The sequence below is a fragment of the Symphalangus syndactylus genome, chromosome 8, assembly GCF_028878055.3.
Source record: "Symphalangus syndactylus isolate Jambi chromosome 8, NHGRI_mSymSyn1-v2.1_pri, whole genome shotgun sequence".
NCBI lineage: Eukaryota > Metazoa > Chordata > Mammalia > Primates > Hylobatidae > Symphalangus > Symphalangus syndactylus.
Window position 1 is genome coordinate 116,222,275 of NC_072430.2, and position 22,231 is coordinate 116,244,505.

A 22,231-nucleotide genomic window follows, 5' to 3' on the forward strand; every position below is an offset into this window, starting at 1 on the left:
GCACTTTGGGAGGCCAAGGCAGGCGGATCACTAGGTCAGGAGATCAAGACCGTCCTGGCTAATACAGTGAAACCCCGTCTGTACTAAAAAACACAAAAAATTAGCCGGGCGTGGTGGTGGGCTCCTGTAGTCCCAGCTACTCGGGAGGCCAAGGCAGCAGAATGGTGTGAACCCAGGAGGCGGAGCTTGCAGTGAACCGAAATTGTGCCACCGCACTCCAGCCAGGACGACAGAGCGAGACTCCGTCTCAAAAAAAAAAAAAAAAAAAATCGGAGCTAATCAGTCCTTCAAAGCTCATGAGGTGAAGGCAACCCTAGAAGAAGCCTTACCCATCATAGAGGTTACAAGACTCTATGCAGATCCTTCCTCTACTGAAGCGGCGACACGACAGACATTGGTCTGGCCCAGGTCCCCAACAGCCATCACTGGAACACAGATGGTTGCACACCATTCCTTCCGCAGCTGTGAAACACCAAAATCAAGGGGAAATAAAACAGAGGATTGTGTCAAAACTTAAAATCTTCCTAGGTAATGCTATTTCTAAAGGAGTTCACTTAAAAGATATCTATGGCAAATGACTTTGGTGGCCTATCCCATCGTCATGTCCCATCCTACCTGCAACTTCTATATTGCAGAGTCCTGGTAGCTGCTTTTGTACAGCAATCTTGCATTTTTCATAAGGTTAAACAAAAGTGAATTGCCTATATGAAAACTATTGGGAGGACAGGTGATATAAATTATCCATCCAAGCTAAAGAATAAACCACACTTCTCTCAAGCCAATGCTTTGCTCCACTAATACATAAAATATTTTGGCTTCTCAGTTTCAGTGCTTCATGAAGAAATAGAAAAAATAATATTGTCCTGAAACAAAAAAAGTATTAAAAGAGAAAGAAAAAGAATAATTTATGGAGGGTAAGAAGGGGAGAAAGGGATAGAAATAAAACACAAGGTTTTTTTTGTTGTTTTTTGAGACAGAGTCTTGCTTTGTCACTCAGATTGAAGTGCAGTGGCAGGATCTTGGCTCACTGCAACCTCCACCTCCCGGGTTTAAGCAATTCTCCTGTCTCAGCCTCCTGAGTAGCTGGGATTACAGGCGCACACCACCATGCCCAGATAATTTTTGTATTTTTAGTAGAAACAGGGTTTCACCATCTTGGCCAGGCTGGTCTTAAACTCCTGACCTCAAGTGATCCACTCACCTCAACCTCCCAAAGTGCTGGGATTACAGTCATGAGGCACTGCGCCAGCCAAAATATAAGTTTTCTACAGGAACCTGCTGTATTCTGGCTAGGTCTACCTTGCTATTAGTCAAGTCATCACATGTAAGTAAGAAGTTTTGAAAGAATATTCAGCAAATTACAGTGATTATTTATGCAGAAGTGTAGAGATTAAAGTAGTAACAATAGTCTTTGGTGTTATCTCTATGCTATCTCTATTTTTTGTTGCTGTTGATGGCAGAAGCACCAAATAATTTTTAAATTTCCACTTAAGGCTAACCATCTTTGTTTCCCTTTATACTGAATATCTTTTATTCAGGATATTATTATTCATATTGCATAACATTATTTTAGTGAAGGGAGATTTGATATTGATAAGAAGAGCCATAAATACTTCAAATGTTATTCTGTGTGTCTGAAAGTGATTTGAGGTATTTGAAACACAACTATATGTGGTTTTCATGAAATATTAATAATTCTAAAGAAGATTACAACATCAAAATCAGCTTTATCTTTCCATTAGTTACCAACTTTACTTATCATGAGATGTAAAATTTTATGGCAAGAACATTTGTGAGGTGGGTTGGGATGGCACTGAATATGGTAGCGTAATATAAGCAGGGAACTATATCTGAAATCTGTGAAAGTTAACTTCTCTAACATATGCTTGAGAGAGCAAATCGCCCACACCTGTGATCCTGACTAGTTCTGAAACAGTGAAACAAATATTCCAATTCATATTTTCTTTGTCCTATATCCTGGGGTTATTAAATAGGCCCCTCTGGTGAACTGTGTAAAAATTTTTTAAAGACAGACTTAGATCTATCAACAAATCTTGCTACTTCTTGAATAACCTCTTTCAGTATAGTTTAAGAGAGGAATGTGTGTATATGTGTGTCTGCGTGCAGCATTTTTATTGAGGTATAGATGGCCTACAATATACTGCTCATATATAAAGCATACCATTTGATAAGTGCTGACATCATGAACCACATCTACAATCAAGATAATTAATGTATTCATTATCTCCAAACAATTCCTCATGACTTTATGTAATCCTTGCCTCCTGCACCATCCTCCTTAGACAATCATTGGTCTGCTTTCTGTTACTCACTGTACATTAGTCTGCATTTCCTACAATTTTTAATAAATGAAATTATAGAGTATATTTTCTGTTTTTATATGGTTTCTTTCATTTGCATAATTATGTTGAGTTTCATCTATGTTACTGCATGTATCAATAGTTTATTCACTTTTATTATTGAGTATATTCTATTGTATGGATATATGAAATTTATAATCCATTCACCTATTGACAGACATTTAGACTGTTCCATTTTGGATGTTAAAAATAGTAGTCGTAGATTACTGTGAATATATGTGCAAAAGTCTTTGTATGGGCATACACTTTCTTGTCCTTTAGATAAATACCCAGGAGAGGAATGGCTGGACAATATGGTAGGTATATGGTTAACTATTTAAGAAACTGTCAAATTGTTTTTCAAAGTAGTTGTACCATTTCACGTTCCTACCATCAATGAACGCAACTCAAAATTTAGTTTCCCTACATCTTCACCAGCACTTGATGTGGTCAGTTTGTTCAATTTTAAACTATCTAATTTGAATGTAGTAGTTCCTGATTGTGGTTTTCATTCACATTTTCCTAATGATTAAAAATGTTGAATATCTTTTAATGTGCTTATTTTTACATATCTCGTTTGGTCAAGTGCCACCAAATCTTTTGCCCATTTTATATTGTATTGATTGTTTCTTATTAATGAGTATTGAGAGTTTTTCTATATATTCTGCAAGTATTTTCTCCCAATTTTAGCCATGTCTTTCCATTCTTTTAATACTGTCTTTTGAAAGTAGAAGTTTTTCATTTTGATAATTTATCAACTTTTTTTTAAATCATACTTTTGACATCATATCTAAAAAGTTTTAGGTGTGTCCAACCCAGGTTCACAAAGGTTTCCTTTGGTATTTTCTTTTATAAGTTTTATAGGTTTCACAATTATCCATATGATTCATTTACAGTTAATTTGCACATATGGTACTGTATTAGTCACGGTTCTCCAGAAAACCAGAGCCATTAAGAGACTTTATACACATCACACACACACACACACACACACACACACACACACTTGGCTCACACAAGTATGAAAACTGAGAAGTTTCACCATCTTCCACCTGAAAGCTAGAGACCTATGGAAGTCAGTGGTGCAGTCTCCATCTGAGTCTAAAGGCCTGAGATCTGAGAGGACTGATGATATAAATTCTGGTCCAAGTCCAAAGGCCTAAGAACCAGAAGCATCAATGATGTAAGTTCCATTCCAAGAGTAGGAAAAAGAGCAATGTTCTAGCTCAAGTAACCAAGCAGAGAGAGTGAATTCTCCCTTCTTTCAACTTTTTATTTTATTTGGACCCTTAGTGTACCAGATGATGCCCACCCACACTGGTGAGGGCAATCTGTTTCATTTAGTATACCAATTCAAATGCTAACCTCATTTAGAAACATCCTCACAGACATGTCCAGAAATGATATTTAAAAAAATATCTGGTCACCCCATGCCCCAGTTAGGTTGATATATAAAATGAACTATCACAGGTACTATGTAAGGATCTATTCAGTTTTTGTATATAGATATTCAATATTTCCAGTATCATTTGTTGAAAAGATATCCTTTCTGTATGAAATTTGCATATTTATAAGAAATAAGTTGTTCATACATTTCTGGTTCTCTACTCTCTTCCACCTATTTCTCTCTCATAGTAGTTTTACATAATTTTACTTTAAATGTACTTGTGCTTTTATATTTGAAATCCATGTCTTGTAAGCAGCAATCATTGAGCCTTGTTTTTCTTTATTCCAATCTGATAATCTCTGCCTTTAATTAGGGTGTTTAAACCATTTACATTTAATGTAATAAATGAAATAATTAAGTTGAAATAATTTATCTTAGTTTTTTTTTTCCTGTTGGTCCATTCTGTTCTCTTCTTCCTTTTCTTCTTTTCTCTTACATTTCAGATAAATTGATTATTAAAATGATTTTACTTTATTTCTATTTATATTTTTCTGCATATGTGGCTTATGATCTCTATAACTTTTGATTTGCTATTTTGTCTTTTGGGTTTATAATATAAATATTTTAAATTAAATATTTTATTCTGAAATAATTGTATATGAATGTGTAGTTGTAAGTAATGATACAGAGAGATACCGTGTTATAGACACCCCATTTTATCTCATAAGATCTTAAAAAGTTTATAGTACAGTAACACAACTGGACATTGGCATTGATATAGGCAAAATACAGATTTCCTCATAGCAAGAATCCTTAATTTTGTACTTGTATCTTCACACTGACTTGTCTCCCACCTTCCCTTTAAACTTACCCATTAGAGCTCCATTGCTGCAACCTCTAATCTCTTCTCCATTACTATAATTTGGTAATTTTAAAATTTATATAAATGGAATCGTACAGTATGTAATTTTTTTATAATTGGCATTTTTGTCAATTAGAATACATATGCAGAGACTCATCCAGGTTGTTGTGTTTATTGTTTGTTTCTTTTTATTGATCATAGTATTTCGTAGTATGGGTTACTACAATTTGTTTAACTATTGACCCATAAAAGGATATTTGGGTTGTTTCCAGTTTGGAGCTACTACAATTAGGGCTACTATAAACATTTGTGTATATGATTTTGCATAAATAAAATTTTCATTTTTCTGTAATAAATTCTTGAGTTAATTGCTGGGTTCTATGGTAGTAACGTTTTAGTTAGGGTTTTTTTTTTTTTAAGAAAGTAGCAAACTATTTTCTAATGATTGTACCATTTTACACTCTCACCAACAATGTATTCATTATTACATTTCTCTGCATCTTCTCCCACATTTGATTTCATTACTCTTTTTATTTTAGTCATTCTGATAGGTGTAGTAATATCTCATTGTTTTAAATTTAGATTTCCATAAAATGGCTAATAATGTCAAACATTCTTAATATGCTTATTTTTCACTTATATACTCTTCAGAGATATGTTTCTTCATATTTTTGACCATTGTAATTAGATTTCATTTATTTATTTATTTGCTATTTAGTGCTACTTTTTGTCCTTCTTTATATATTCCATCTATCTATGAAACCATTCCTATAAACTTTATAACACGAATAAGGGAAGATGGGAGGGGGAGAAATGAAAATAAACCAAGTGGCCGGACATGGTGGCTCATGCCTATAATCCCAGCATTTTGGGAGGCCAAAGCTGGTGGATCACCTGAAGTCAGGAGTTTGAGACCAGCCTGGCCAACATGATGAAACCCCATCTCTACTAAAAATACAAAACTAGCTGGGCATGGTGTTGCATGCCTCTAATCCCAGCTACTCAGGAGGCTGAGGAGGGAGAATCGCTTGAAACCGGGAGGTGGAGGTTTCAGTGAGCCAAGATTGCGCCATTGCACTCCAGCCTGGGCAACAAGAGTGAAACTCCATCTCAAAATAAAATAGAAAAAAGAAAAGAAAAGAAGAAAAGAAAAGAAACCAAGCTTGCAGCACACTCATCATTAGTAATTAATGTAGCTTTCTGTTTGACCTGCTTCCTCATAGTTATTTGCTTTTGTCTCAGAGTCATGCAGACCCTGTTACAAGATTACAGTTCTCCTTAATTGCTCTATAGATAACTATTTGAACATTATGAAACATTAGGTTTTGCCTTAAGATGTTCTTTCATGTCCTGAATGCCAGAGAAATCACTGATGCCAGCTGGTCTGAAGGACCCCACTGATGCCAACTGGTCTGAAGGACCCTATGAGGAGATGACTCACCAAAGAATGGAGTTTCCACATCCTGATGACTTCATCCTTCTTACTCTGACCAACCAATGGTCATAGTTTTCCAGCCCCTTGCTCTTAAAAACCCCAGCCCAGAATTCTCAGGGAGATAAATTTGAGGGTTTCCTCCCATCTCCTCACTAGGTTGCCCTGCAATCATTAAACTGTTTCTCTGCTGCAAACCCTGCTGTCTCAGAATATTTGTATATTACTGTACAGCAGGCATAAGAAGCTATTGGTCCTGTAACAACGATCTGATTTGAATATCTCCTCTCCTAATCTGTAGCTTATACTTTCATTCTTAGGATAGTTTACAGAGCAAATGATTTTAATTTTGATGAAGTTGAATTTATCATTTTGTTTTTTATAGATTGTTCTTTGCATGCAAACTCTAAATTATTTTCACCTAACTCTAAATCCCTAATGATTTCCCCATTTTTTACCTCAAAATTTTACAGCTTTACATTTTACATTTAATCTCATGACCTGTTTTGAAAGTTAATGTTTTTATGAGCTGTGAGATGTAGCTTAGGGTTCATTTTTTTGCTCTATAGATGTCCATTTGCTCGGCACTATTTGCTTTAAAGGCTACCTTTCCTCTAATTAATTGCTTTTGCACCTTTGTAAAAAATACATTGGGTATATTTGTGTGAGTTATTTGTGAGTTTGTTTTATTGATCTGTGTATTATCCTCCACCAATAACACAGAGCCTTAATTATGGCAGCTATGTAATAAATCTTGAAAATATGTGGACTGAATATTCCCATTTCATTTCTTTCTTTTCCAAAATTGTTTTAGTTAGACTAACTTGTTTGCCTTTCCATATAAATTATATAATAATCTTGACTCTATCTCAACAAACCTTTTTGAGATTTTGATAAGAATTGTACTAAAGCTGTGTATCAGTTTAGGGAGAATTGACATCTTTATGATTTTGAGTTATTCAGTACAGGAACACAGTATGCTTTTGCATTTATTTACATCTGCTTTGATTTCTTTCATCAGTATTTTGTAGTTTTCAGCATACAAGTCCTGTATATGTTTTGTTAAATTTACACCAAAGTATTTCATCTTTAATTATAAATAGTATTATAGTTTTAATTTCTATGTCCCCATGTTAATTACATGTATTCAGATACAATTAAGCTTTGTAAGTTTTATCTTTTATCCTATAATCTGCTGAATTTGCTTATTTATTTTAGGAGGCTTTTGTAGATTTTTTGAAATTTTTTATGTACATAATCATGCCATCTGTGAATAGAGAGATTTTTTTTTCCTTTTCAATCTATATGCTTTATTTTTCATTTCTCGCCTTATTTGTTAGGTAGAACTTTCAATACTATGTTAAATGAGTGACAAGAGAGGACTTTCTTTTCTTGTTCCCAATCTAGTGCAAAAGCCTTCAGCTTTTCACCATTAAGCATAATGTTAGCTGTAGGATTTTTGTAGATGGTCTTCATGAAGGGAAGAAACTTACTCTGAATTTCTATTCTTTTCTGAGATTTTTAAACAGAAACAAGTGTTAAAATTTTCAAATGCTTTTTCTGTATCAATTGACAGGATAATGAATTTTTTCTTCCTTGGACTGTTAATATATTACATTTTTGATTATCAAATATTGTGCCAATTGTATATCCCTGGAATAAACTCATTTGGTTATGTTGTATAATTCTTTGTATATATTGCTGAATGTTATTTGCTACTACTTTGATAAGGAGTTTTGCCTCTAGATTCTTTAGAGATACATTGGCCTTTAGTTTTATTTCTTTTTGGAGAGGGCATTCTTTCTTCATTTATGAATACTAATATTCAAAACCATCATGAAAAATAGGAATGATCATGGATTTTATAGGTGGCCAGAGTCACAGAGAGTGTAAGCTGCCCAAGGCCACAAGTGTTGGGTTAAAACCCAATACTGGGCTGGGCGCGGTGGCTCATGCCTGTAATCCCAGCACTTTGGGAGGCCAAGGCAGGCAGATCATGAGGTCAGGAGATCGAGACCATCCTGGCTAACACGCTGAAACCCCGTCTCTACTAAAAAAAAAAAAAAAAAAAAATACAAAAAGTTAGCCAGGTGTGGTGGTGGGTGCCTGTAGTCCCAGTTACTTGGGAGGCTGAGGCAGAAGAATGGTGTGAACCCGGAAGGCGGAGCTTGCAGTGAGCCGAGATCGTGCCACTGCACTCCAGCCTGGGTGACAGAGCAAGACTCCATCTCAAAAAAAAAAAAAAAAAAAAAAAAGACCTCCTGCCCAATATTGCCTAGTATCTATCACTCAGTGGAGATGAAAATGTGAACTCCATACCCTGCCTTCTCTGACATCACATGGAAGGGAGGTTGGCCTGGTGAGAGTAGAAGTCTACACTCTCCTCTCTTTTGCGAGCTCGAATGAAGTTTGTTTGTTTGTTATTTTTAGCATTGTATGTTTGTTTGTTTTTTTTTCTGTGGTGTTTGGCTGGAGTAGAGCAGTTATTGTCTAAAAGGTTTCTGTCTTGTCTACCTGCCCCTTTTCAGATTCTTTGAGTAGAAAGAACAGGCTTTTGCTGGGGCTTTTTTTATCTGCATCTGTTGGGGATTCTGAGTTGCCAGTTTCTTCATCTGGACATCTGGGACATATGCAGCAAAAAGAAAACTCAGAGAACTCACCTCTGCATTGTTCCTTGGGTTCCAAGATCCCACACCTGTCTGCCTCTTCTGTCCACTTTTCAGAGTCGCCTTATAATGTCCAGGGTTTTTATTTGTACTTAGCGGGAGGAAAAGGTAAATGTATGTTTCCTCCATCTTCACAGAAGCAAAATCCCAGTTTACAGCTTTAATTTATCACAGCCTGTTTTCAAGTTATGCTCTACCACTTCACATCTATTCTAAGGATCTTAGAATAGGATGCTTTTATTTCTTCATTCCTTACCTTTGAGCTATTGTCATACATCTTACTTTCCCATGTTATTCACTCCACATTACATTGTTACTATTTTCGATTTAGCAGGACATTGTATTTGAAGACAACTAAATAATACGATGAAAATCTTATATATTCATCCATGTAGTTACCGTTTCTGGTGCTCCTCAGCCTATGTACAGATCCACATTTCCATCTGGTATTATTTCCTCCTGTCTGAAGGACTTCCTTTAATACTTCTTACAGTGCAGTTGTCTCTCTGTGCTGCTTTCCTCTCTGGTATTGTCTGTGAACTCTAGCTGCATTATTCGGCCTGGACTCCTAGCTCTGTCTTCTCAACTTAGAGTTCTTGGGACTCCGCCTGGGATCTCCCTCTTTATACTGTGGCTTAAAAATCTCTCTCAAGGCAGTTAGCCAGAACAGTCATAAGGCTCACCTCATTTATTTTCTCACTCTCAGGAATCACTTTCTCTTGTGTTCTGCTCTCCAGTCTCTTGCAAACTGTTGTCTCATCTATTTTGTCCTTTTTTAGATTGTTTCATGAGGAAAGGTAAATTCGATGCCTCCCTTTTGTTATTTCATCTTGGTCAGAAGTGAACATCTTATATTTACTTTTAACAATGCGAAGTGGGATTACTTGCTGTTTCTTGTTTATAGACAAAAGTTTTCCCATAAAATTTCTCCCAAATGCTCCAAAAAAGCTGCTAAGCACCCACTAGACTTCATTGAGAACTGTATTTTCTTCTATTCTAACTAATTAACTTTATATTTATCATTTTAAATAACAGATAAAGAGAATTTTTAAAGATAATCTGAAAGAACAGAGACTAAATGGAATGCTTTGCTATGTAGATAGGATTGACCCTATGCTTAAATATATTATACATTATTTTAAGTAACTCATAGTTTGCAGGTTTTGCTTAATTGTGGTTTTCTCCATGTCTTAAAGATTTATTAAAATGAAATATCATATATTATGACTATATTTTATCTTCTTATCATATCTAGACTCTCTTCCCCTGAAAAGTTGAATGATTTGATGTTTTACTTGGGAATGGCTTATCAACAGTTTCTCTGTTATACTAATTTTGAACCAATAGCAATAGTGCTTATTTCTTTCTGATTTAGTTGTAATACAGATGAAGAGGTCTCTCTCATTCCACAAAAGAAATGTCAGCATAAATGGAATCTGTTTGTTTGAAACAGAGTTTCACTCTGTTGCCCTGGCTGGAGTGGAGTGGTATGATATGGGCTCACTGTAGCCTTGACCTCCTGTGCTCAAGTGATCCTTCCACCTTAGCCTCCTAAGTAGCTTGGACTAAAGGTGTGCACCATGACACCTGGCTATTTTTTTTTTTTTTTGTAGAGATGGAGTTTCACTATCTTGCCCAGGCTGGCCTCGAACTCTGGGCTCAAGAAATTCTCTCATCTCTGCCTCCCAAAGTGCTGGGATTACAGGCATGAATGATTGCACCCAGCCAAAACTATAATCTTAACATCGGTCTTATATCACCAGTTCCCAAAAAGTAGAATATAAATGACTTCCCCCTAATTTATAAAGATGTAAAGAGTAAAAAGATAGTTTAACCAAACTGATTAAATATAAATGGGTGGTCAAATTATATATAACAGACAAAGTTAAAAAGTAGGAAAGATCAATTATATTTATGAATACTAAGTTACAATACTCATAACCATTAAGACATTTAAAGGTTACTTATCAAGTATCTCATTTTCTGACACATATCGTTATATACAGTGTTTACATACTCTTGCTAATGGGATAAACATGATCTTCAGAGGAAATCCTGAAGAGGGAAAGTTGTATTATGAGAACAACTTGTAAGGAGAAGTAGAGAATGGTTAAAATTATACTGTACGGTGTCATGGGTCTCTCACTCTGTATTGATCAATTTTGTTTTCTTTTTTTATATTTTTTGTTTATCAAGTTCTATCTCAGGCCTTCAATTACAGATAATTTTATCTATCTATAAAATATATATATATATACACTTTATAGATATAATATATAAATATATATCAATGTAATATATATTATGTAATATATAATATATAATATAAATCTAATATATATTCAGTGCTAAGTTAATATAGAATATAGCAGTTAAGTTAGTGTTCTAACTTAACTCAGTTTCTTTCTTGAGGACATTGACAAGGTCACGAATATCCCCTTGGCACTGTCTATTTTATGATATTCCATAAACTTTTGGGTCCATTTATTTTACCATCTCATGTTATTTATTTTCAGGTTTGCTATCTTCTCCCTCTTGTCCCTTCCCTTTACCTCTGCTAAAGGTGACAGAACTTTACAGTAAGTGGAAGGGTAAAGGCTGACTGCTTTGATCTTTCGTTATATGCTTTGACATTAATTGGAAAGGATGCTTTAGCTTCACTCAAAATCTTACCTCTCTTCTGCTGTCTAATGCCTCCCTGAGTCTTTATCATATGCCCAATTTCAGAGCAGTTTTGGGTCAAGGAAAAAATATCTATTGGAAGAAATCAATAATAAACAGGAAACCATCATAACTATTTTCTTCTCATTCTTTCCAAACCAATAGATGATGGAAGTGAAGGTTGGTTGATCATTTTCTCTAGAGTGAAACCAAAGGAAGTATCTCCACATAGCATAGAACAAAAGGCCAAGGAAGCTACTTCTTTGAAATTCTTAGAGAAAAGAAATTTTCGATCAGCACCAAGAATTCAACAGCCCTCTGACTTCCCACGGTGATAGTCACGAGTGAAGGAGTGGAAGGGCTCTTCAATGGCTTACAGTTCAAAAGGCCATTATAAATCTCTCTAAAGAAACTTTAGCAATGTAGTTATTAGGCAACCTTTAACTTCTTCTGTGTTTCCTCTGGAAGCTGCAAAATAGATTTTTCTTTATCTCTTCTGAATTCCAGCTGTCTGTTAAAAATTTGGAGAGATAATAATGTGCTTAGTATTTTGACCTTTACCGAGAACACTGAACCTGCTTTAACTAAAATAGAGGGAAGCTTTAAGTAATGGATTTTGCTACAGTTTTACATGTGAAAGTAAATGGATTATTTCCAATATTGAAATGTATTTGGACAGGTATTGTTCATCTTTTTTTTAAAAGCTGAAAAGTACTGTTTAATAGTCATTATAGTTAAGGTTTTTTGATTTGACATAGATTTAAACCCTTACTCTGTAATTACCCATGTAGCCTTGGGCAATTACTTACATGCTACTTCTCTTTAAAGTGAATAGTAGTATCTTTTTTCAGGATTGTGATGAAGATTAGACATAAAATTAGTAGAATTTTTAATACAGGGTCTAAGATATTAAGTAAATGCGCAATACATGTACTCAAGAAAAATGTGAAGGCATAAAAGCATATCCCTGTGTTTATTTTAAAAAATATTTACTGAGAAACTACTTTGTGCTGGCTCTGCTAAGAGCTGAGGGTGCAACTGAAACATGAACTAGAATACATATTTTGTTACCTCATGGAGTTCACAGCTAATTAGAAAAACAGGCTGCATATAAATTTATGTATGCATAGAAATATATATATGTGTGTGCGTGTGTATATATATATCTGTTTCATATATATATATATAAAACAGATTGCTGAGAGAACACAGAATATAGCAGTTGTCTTAACTTAGTGGGCAAATGGCATTAGGTCAGCCCACAAAAGAAGGGACATTAGAGCTGAAATAAGAACCGTAAGTAAGAGTTCTTAAGGCAAAGGGGTGGGGGAAATGGGCAATTGTAACTCTAGCCAAGAGAGTCTGAGGAAGGAATCAGATTAGTGCTCTCAGAAAACTGACATGGGCAGCATATGGGAAAGTGGTACCCTGTAAACTGGTGAGGTGGAGAAGGGACAGATTGTGCAGGACCTGGTGGTCATTTTTAGGATTTTGTGTTTTGGTCAAAGAGCTGTTGGAATCCGTTGAAATGCTCTAAGCAGGAGAGTAAAGGACCTCCTATTTCAGAAAATGTCACTTCAATTTCTTTGATGGGATTGACTTGAAGGTATATTTGAATCGCTGGTGACAAGGAGATAATAGTGATAATAGAGATAGGCATTTGACCCAAATAGCACCAATCTGTACCGAAGAGGGAAGGTAGAGCTTTTTAATCTGTGTTCATAAACTCTGTGAATGCTCTTAGCATAGGCCTGCCAGGGCCAGTCATCTTTCATGAAGAATGAGAATTTGCCTAAGAGGAAAGCAGAGTGAAGCAAATAGAGGATTGAGCCCTAATGATGTTGTTTGAACCCCTGGATCCAATTGTGTCCGAAAAGCTATGTCTTGGACTTCTCATTTCTGTTAGTTAATACAGTCTCTTTATGCCTAAAGTAATTTGGGTTGGACTTATGTCACTAAAAGAATACTGAAATAATTTCCTATTCATGCTGTAACAAATTACTACAAACTTCATTGCTTTAAACCGCCTACATTAGTCTCTCATAGTTCTGGAGTTCAGAAGTCCAAAATGACTCTTAAGGGGCTAGAATCAAGGTGTCAGCAAGGCTGGTTGCTTCTGAAGTCTCCAGGAGAGAATTTGTTCCTTGCCTCTTTTAGCTTTTAAAGACTCCTTTGGCGTTGGCTTGTAGTGACATTGCTCCAGCCTTTGCTTCCATGGTCACATCACCTTTTCCTTTACGGTAGTCAAACCTCCCTCTACCTTCCTCTTATAAAGACACATGTGATTATATTTGTAACCCACTCAAATAACTTCAGGATAATCATTCTATTTTAAGATCTATAACATCTGCTAAGTCCTTTTCACCATATAAGATAACATTCACAGGTTCTGAAGATTTGAATGCAGTCATCCTCATGGGGCCATCATTCAGTCTTTCGTAAGCACTAAACTGTCTGGCAATAAGCTCTGTGTGTAGGCAAGGTTAGACATGTGTAAAGTGTAATGACATTATATGACATTGTAAAAAATTATAATGGGTTAATAAAGAAGTTGGGGAAGCAGCAGTGGAGAAGTAAGTGCAGAGACATACCCATTCCCCGTGTTGAATAGGTTAAATAGATGCTACACAAATTGTTGTTAACTCTTATATACCCTAGTTACTCTATATCTCTGACGTGAGTGGGACCAGAGAAGGAAATTCTGATAGGAGGAGGTGAGAGGCAGTAGTGACAGCAGAAATAAAATTTTAGAAAGTCTTAAGGTTTGATTAGAAAACTGAGCACAATATAAAATACCTCTCAGAAGAGATGTAAGTGTAAAAAAGTAAAATGAATCCAAAAGTATTTTGTTGAAAGTCTAAAGTAAATAAAATTTGATAGTACAATACTTACAGTATACTTATAATATAATTACTCAATTACTATATAAACTATAATTAAATATTCCCTTTATTTTCTTGAATATGTTGTTAGTAAATGCAAAAAAATCCCACTATTTATAGAATGCTTTTTAAAGTTAGCTCTTTATCTTTGTCTCCCAAACCTATTATTACATATATGGTTTTAAGCTATTCAATTATGAATTTTCCTACAAGGGAACACAGCCTCAGAAGAAAAAATGAATTGTTAGGATAACGTGTTCTTGAACGTATTTTTGACTATAGAACGATGGGGGAATAATATGGGGTTTGACAGAGTAGAGTTTCCCAAAGGATTTCCCACAGGCACCTGTCTCAGAATGATCTGCTTTGTATTAAAATTGCAGAATCTGGTATTTCTAGTTCTAGATCCCTGAGGAATCGCCACACTGACTTCCACAATGGTTGAACTAGTTTACAGTCCCACCAACAGTGTAAAAGTGTTCCTATTTCTCCACATCCTCTCCAGCACCTGTTGTTTCCTGATTTTTTAATGATGGCCATTCTAACTGGTGTGAGATGGTATCTCACTGTGGTTTTGATTTGCATTTCTCTGATGGCCAGTGATGAGGAGCATTTCTTCATGTGTTTTTTGGCTGCATAAATGTCTTCTTTTGAGAAGAGTCTGTTCATGTCCTCTGCCCAATTTTTGATGGGGTTGTTTGTTTTTTTCTTGTAAATTTGTTTGAGTTCATTGTAGATTCTGGATATTAGCCCTTTGTCAGATGAGTAGGTTGCAAAAATTTTCTCCCATTGTGTAGGTTGCCTGTTCACTCTGATGATAGTTTCTTTTGCTGTGCAGAAGCTCTTAATGGGTGCAGGAAATCAACATGGCACATGGATATATATGTAACAAACCTGCACATTGTGCACATGTACCCTAAAACCCTAAAGTATAATAATAAAAAAAAACAAATAAAATAAACTGAATTATGCTTTAAGAAAAAAAAAAAATTGCAGAATCTAAGGTTTCCCACCCCACTGTCTGTGTTAGTTCCATAGAAATAGTGTAACAAACTGCCATAAACTAGGCTTCTTAAAACAACAGAAATTTATTCTCTCATAGTTCTAGAGATCAGAAGTCCAAAATCCAGGTGTTCACAGGCTAGTTTCTTCTTGGGGCCTCAGAGGGAGAATGTTCTATGGTCCTCCCCTAGCTTCTGGCGGTTGCCAGCAATCCTTGGCGTTCTGGGTCCGCCTCTGTATCACTCCAATAGTCGCTTCTGCTGTCACACAGCTGTCTTTCCTCTGAGTGGGTGTATGTCTTCACATGGCGTTCTCATTTGTGTGTGTCCATCTGTGTGTCTCTTCTCTTCTTCTTGTAAGCACACTAGTCATTTGATGAAGGACCTACCCTGCTCCAGTATAAGCTCATCTTAACTTTCATTTTAACTACATGTGTAAATACCCTATTTCCAAATACGGCCATATTCATATTCATAAATACCAGGGGTCAGGACTTCAGCATCTTTTGGAGGGGACACAATGCAACTCACAACACTGTCTAAATAAGAATCTCTGGAGAACTGGAGCCTAGCTTTTGCACTTTTAATAATTATAAGTTTTACTTAAAAATTTTGCAACCACTGATGTAGAGGCAAGTCAGGTTAAAATATCACCCACCATTTGTAATAAAAACTGGAGCCTGCAGTAATCCTGGCTTTTATTGTTGAGAGATCTTTCTCTCAGAATTTCTAGATTACAAAATAGAAGGGGTATCATTTCTGTAGCTAATTGGCAAGAGTAACTGCTTATTATCCTTTTGATAAGAACATAGAGAACATTGTGTAGCATTGTTAGTAATTAGACAGTGTGCTGTTTCAAATACAATAACAAAATCTTACTTGAATGCTTTTTCTTTAACAAAGAACAGTGTATTGATGTATTACTCTAGTAATTTTAAATGGAAAATCTTAGAAGTATAATTAAGATTTTCTATTTTCTGATAACTCCGAAGAATAGCGACTTCACTATATTCAAAGTTATACACTTTATGGTTCATACCAAGCTATGGTTTAATGAAATGTGTCGCAGAATTCACTGATTTCCCAGGCTCCCAGACCCAAAGGATGATTCTTCTAACTTGGTAGGCTGCATTTTGTTTGTAAAAGTACATTTACTCAAGATAGCATGGGATGGGTTAGGAGTGCACAAATTAAAGGTGAAAGTATGGGAGCAGGAGAAAGTAAGAAAATCTGCCACCTTAGTAATGTTTTCTTAAAATAAGGTAAATCTTAATTTATAATCAAAATTCATTTTCTATAATATACAACATATTAGAAATGATGATGATATAAAGTCTGTTTATTTTATAGAAATCCAACATTTCTTATGATGTTATAGTAAGTAAAATGTTTGCTTCTGTATTTTGTTGTTTTATCACAGCTACCAGAGAAAAACAAATAAAACAACGTATTAAGCAAACACTGTTTTATTCTTCACTGTGTGAGATACCTTCTATTCCCTACTTATTAACTCTTTGGCCTGCTTCAATTCTGGACTCATTATAAAATTGGATGATGTTGTCATCCAGAGAGTTCAGTTATTAGCAATTAACCATAGTTCTGAAATTACCTTTTTCTAGATTCATGTACAATGGGGTGGATTTTTCTACTGACAAATTTCATAAACATAAAAACCAGAGATAAATATAAAAATGTGTATCCTTTTCAGCTTCTTTGTGCCAAAAAATATATTCCCCATCACCAAATATTTTTCCCCTGAGCCATTAATTTAAACTTGATATTTTTTGGAATTTTTAAAAGTACTAAGTCTGTTACTTATCACAAAGCCAATTTTAAAATGTTTTAATTTAGAAGAGAAAAAAGAAAAATAAATATATTTCAAGGGATTCTTAAACATATACTTTTTATCTGCTTATGATTTTGAGATCATTTCTAAATTCTTCAATGTCTAGCCTCCTGTTAATGACATAACTAATCTTACTCCTTCCATATCTCCCAGTGGTTGATGTTTTTCTCTCAAATTTTTAATTCACCACTTTAATAAGGTAAATTTTTCTTCTGCGTAAAAAAGAAAGCTCTTGAAATTTATCTTTCCTTTTTATCCCCCAAAAGGCATTTTTTTATAAAGTAAAATTAAATATTGTATCTTCACATTATATGTGTATATGTGAATGTCTAATATATAAACTATTTTTAGTAGGAAAATAAAATTTTTAGTAGTAATAGCTAATACATGTATAGCTCACTCTTGCAATTTCTTTTCTCTCTTTCTTTCTTTCTTTCTTTCTTTTTTCTTTCTTTCTTTCTCTTTCTTTTTCTCCTTCCTTCCTTCCTCCCTCCTTCCCTTCCCTTCCTTCCTTCTTTCCTTTCTCTTCCTTCCTTCCTTCCCTCCTTCCCCTTCCCCTTCCTCCCCTCCCTCCCTCCCTCCTTCCTTCCTTCCTTCCTTCCTTCCTTCCTTCCTTCCTTCCTTCCTTCCTTCCTTTCTTCCTCTCTCTTTCTTTCTCTTTCTCTCTTTCTTTCTTTCCTCACTTTGTTGCCCAGGCTGAAGTGCAATGGTGTGATCTTGGCTCACCACAACCTCCACCTCCTGGATTCAAGTGATTTTCCTGCCTCAGCCTCCCAAGTAGCTGGGATTACAGGCATGCACCACCACACCTGGCGAATTTTTGTATTTTTAGTAGAGACGGGGTTTCACCATGTTGGCCAGGCTGGTCTCGAACTCCTGACTGCAGGTGATCTGCCCATCTCGGCCTCCCAAAGTGCTAGGATTACAGGTTTTAGCCACTGTGCCCAGCTATGTATAGCACTTTCTTTGAGCCAGGCCTTCAATGAGGTGAATACTATTATCAATTCCATTTTAAAAATGATAAAACTGAGGTACAGAGACACTAAATGATCTCCGTAAAAGTCAGATAGCAAAGAGTTCTGCTGAGGTTAAAACCCAGGCCATTTGGCTCTGGAGTGTGCTCCTGAATAATAAGTTATATGGGGGTATACTTCAGTAAATCATCCAATTTTCTTATGAAAATTAATCACATTTTCATTGTTTTTATTTTTATTTATTTATATATTTTTTGAGAAGGAATCACGCTTTGTCGCCCAGGCTGGAGTACAGTGGCATGATCTTGGCTCACTGCAACCTCCGCCTCCTGGGTTCAAGTAATTTTCCTGCCTCAGCCTCCCCAGTAGCTGGGACTACAGGCACCTGCCACCACGTCTGGCTAATTTTTGTATTTTTAGTAGAGACGGGGTTTCACCATGTTGGCCAGGCTGGTCTCGAACTCCTGACCTCAGGTGATCTGCCCACCTCTGCCTCCCAAAGTGCTGGGATTACAGGCGCAAGCCACCATGCCAGGCCAATATTTTCTTTATTTTGAGAGGAATCACGGTGAAATGAAGAGCCTAGACTTTGAAGTCAGACAGGCAATGGGTTCAAATCCTTAATAGGATTTTAGTAGCTCCAAAACTGGAAATATTATTTAACTTTCTTAATGTATGTATACTCATCTGCAAATGCAGGTTGTAATAACTACATTAAACAACATAGCTAGGTTGAGAGATAGAGTCTGGCACCTTTTAGCTGATTTGTTAGCTGATCAGCTAAAGTCAATAAGGAGGGATGGCTTGTTTAATAAATTATTTTGGATCCATATCGCAATCAGGAATTTTTTTTAAATGCTATGCCAAAATGTCAAGATATGTTAAAAATTTCAATATTGTTTTTAAAGTACTAGATGAAAAGAATTGTCTAAAAATACAAGTTCAAACAATTAACAAGGAAAAGAACAATCTATTCACTTAACTGTATAAAAATATGGTTTGATTAACATTAGTTTATCAAAAGACAAATTATTCAAATTACCAGTAAGAGAGGAACTTATTCCCAACACATTTAAAGAACAAAATTTAATGAATTTAATTTGTAAATAGTTCTTTCAAATTTAGGAGAAAAAGAACAACTCCCAAATTAAAAATGAAAAAAGTTCACATATAAAGCAATTTACAAGATTAAAAAAAGATAAATTAATCACGTAAATATAAAATACTTCTTTTCTTCTTTTAGATCACTGAAATTTAAAACCATAGATAATATCTAGTGATTTAAAGAGTGGTGGAAAATGTTACTATCCCACAGTGTTTGGAACAAGGTTAATTGATTTAGTATTTTTGGAAGATGACGTGGAAATTAGTGAGAAAATTTTTATGTAGCCTCATTTACACAGAAATTCCACATCTAAATTTTTAGACTTAGGAAATAATTGTACACTACAAAATGTTTCATAAACTAGATACACATCATGGCAGTAGTGATAATATAAAAATGGAAAATAATTCAAAATACAATTAATATGGTACTAGTCCAGCATACTTCCATAAATAGCTTTAAAAAGGAATGAGGAAGGCCAGCCATGGTGGCTCACGCCTGTAATCTCAGCACTTTGGGAGGCTGAGGAGGGTGGATCACCTGAGATCAGGAGTTCGAGACCAGCCTAACTAACATGGACAAACTCCGTCTCTACTAAAAATACAAAATTAGGCGTGGTGGCGCCTGCCTGTAATCTCAGCTACTCAGGAGGCTGAGGCAGGAGAATTGCTTGAACCCAGGAGGCAGAGGTTGTGGTGGGCCAAGATCGTACCATCGCACTCCAGCCTGGGAAACGAGTGAGACTCCATCTCAAAAAAAAAAAAAGGTAATAAGGAAGAGCTCTATCTATTGAATGGGAGATGCTTATGTATATTAAGTATAAGATACAGGTGGCTGAATGGTATTTAAATAGAAATGGTATCCCATTCATATATGAAAATATATATTTCACTATCTTTATCTATATATATGAAAAATATATTCACCAAGAATTACATATAATGTAGTTTAAAAATATTTTTGTATATTTTTGATTGGTTTTATTTTGAACAATGAGAAAGATACTATTAAAATTGTAAAAATAAAAATATTTTTATTTTGAAAATCAATAATGAATTTAATTTCTCTCTTATTCATGTTGGGTTTAACAGTATCTGTATAAATATTTTTAAGACTTGAGATATATAAGTTCAAATAGAACTCGGATTCTAAAGGATTGGTGTAATATTTATCTCTACACTGTTTATATTTCAGTGTTAAAAATTTATGCTTAAATATTTTAAGAAACTTCAAATGCTTTTATAAACCTACTCTAAAACTTCTTCCACCTAACACTGTAATTTGGTTAGTATCATAACCACATAAATGATAGAGGCCCAAAATATTCTAGCTTTTCATGTCCCAGAGTTTCCCTCAATCTCAATCTCTTCAAACCATAAAGTCAGCTTTGAAATTTATGACTTAAAAGAGTAAGACTGTTCTAGCCACTGTTACCCTTTATAGATGAGTTAACTTTTTTTAAAATTGTCATTACTGTTTTAAATCATGCTGAACTCCAAAAAACACCATTACAAATGAAGGATTGCCTTTTCTTTAAGTTCATAAGCGAACTCCTAGATTTAGATCAGTGTATTTCACGATGACTGCATGTAAATGTAGGTGAGCATGTAAGGGTGTGTATGCGTGGATATGTTTTCTAGGTGTGTGTATATGCATGTGTGTTGTATGTGGAACTGCATACAAACACGCACGCTGTATATGCATATATGTTTAGGTGTTGTAGTGAACATGTACGTATGCTCATGTACATCTTGTGTGTGTATGATACACCAAGACGGAATGTCTAAAAATGAAACATTTACAGTGCGTTTAAAATGAAGCAAGCATTTAGACATTCCCCTTTACAAAGAGTACTGGGGATTGTAAACATCAGCAGCATCTCTGAGGTCAAGTTTATAGGGTAATTATATTTCTGAAAATGGAGGCATATGGAATTTTTATGGATCCAGTGTGCTGTGAGACTGAAGTCCAAATTCTGATAAATGAATTTCATGCAAAATATATTTATTCTAAGATGTTAAAAATGAAAAATGATATGCTTGATACTATAGCACCACAAAACTATGTTTCTCCCAACTGTTTCATTTGTTTCCCCAAACTGCAAAGTCAATCCTTGTTCACAGAAGAAAAAAAAATATGCCTATGGTCTGAAAAGTACCCAACCTCAGTCCAAGAAGCGTAACACTGAAAGTTTAAACACATTTTATATTTTCGCTTATTATCATTATTCACTCTCTTTTGATCATTTGAAATGTTTAGAAGTTTTAAAGAGGTGTGAAATAACATTATATAATTTATTGAAATATCCCTTTTTCCTATCTTGCCTCCCTACATTTATTTTTTGCATTTTCTTCTTCCCATTTGCTTTTTAATTCAAGTATAGAAAGACATAGGACATATGAATTTTTGTAGGATTTGTAAACTGATTAAGTACATCAAGGAGGAAGAATGTTTTTTCTAATTCTTTTATATATTTCTTTACATTATTTTGAATTCATAGTTAAATTTTGGAAAGGTAGTGGTACTAATTTTTTTAAGGATGTAGAAGGAAATGAGAGTATAACCCTGATTTAGGGAAACATTCATCAATTGGTGTTGAAGAAGATTCTATCTTATTGCCATGAATCATCTACTTTGGGGCATGTACACACACATATTGTGATGTGGGGTAAGAAGCTTAAGTATTAGGGAAAAAGCAAAACAAATTTTCTTTTAGGAATCAGTAATGTGTAAAACCAAGGAAATAACACAGGCCAAATGAAATAATGAATATCATTCAATATAACATGCATATTTTCATACACAATTAGATTTTATGTTTCGTGATTCTATGTGGAACATAAGAATGAGTAAGAACTTAAATTCACTCTTAGCAGGAACCTTATGTTGCAATAGATCTCCTTTATTTGGAAATATTTTTAAGGATTGAAAAGAGCTAAAATATAAGAGAATTCCTCACAAATTATAAGTTATATTTTATGAAGACTGGTAGACTGAGCTGCCTTAAATTATTTCTGGAACAAGATGGGGTCTTAATAAATCAACTAATTCACTG

The 22,231-nt window shown here is 34.9% G+C and overlaps 1 protein-coding gene across 4 annotated transcripts in view; it reads right to left on the bottom strand.

Annotated features, from left to right (window-relative positions):
* ERBB4 (erb-b2 receptor tyrosine kinase 4) overlaps positions 1–22,231 on the bottom strand; it is a 1,169,745-nt gene that overhangs the window by 305,533 nt on the left and 841,981 nt on the right. For all 4 annotated transcript variants that reach the window (XM_055290486.2, XM_055290484.2, XM_055290487.2 and 1 more), the window contains one exon: positions 330–462. In XM_055290486.2, the coding sequence (XP_055146461.1) occupies positions 330–462 (133 nt within the window). The remainder of the gene's footprint in view (positions 1–329; positions 463–22,231) is intronic.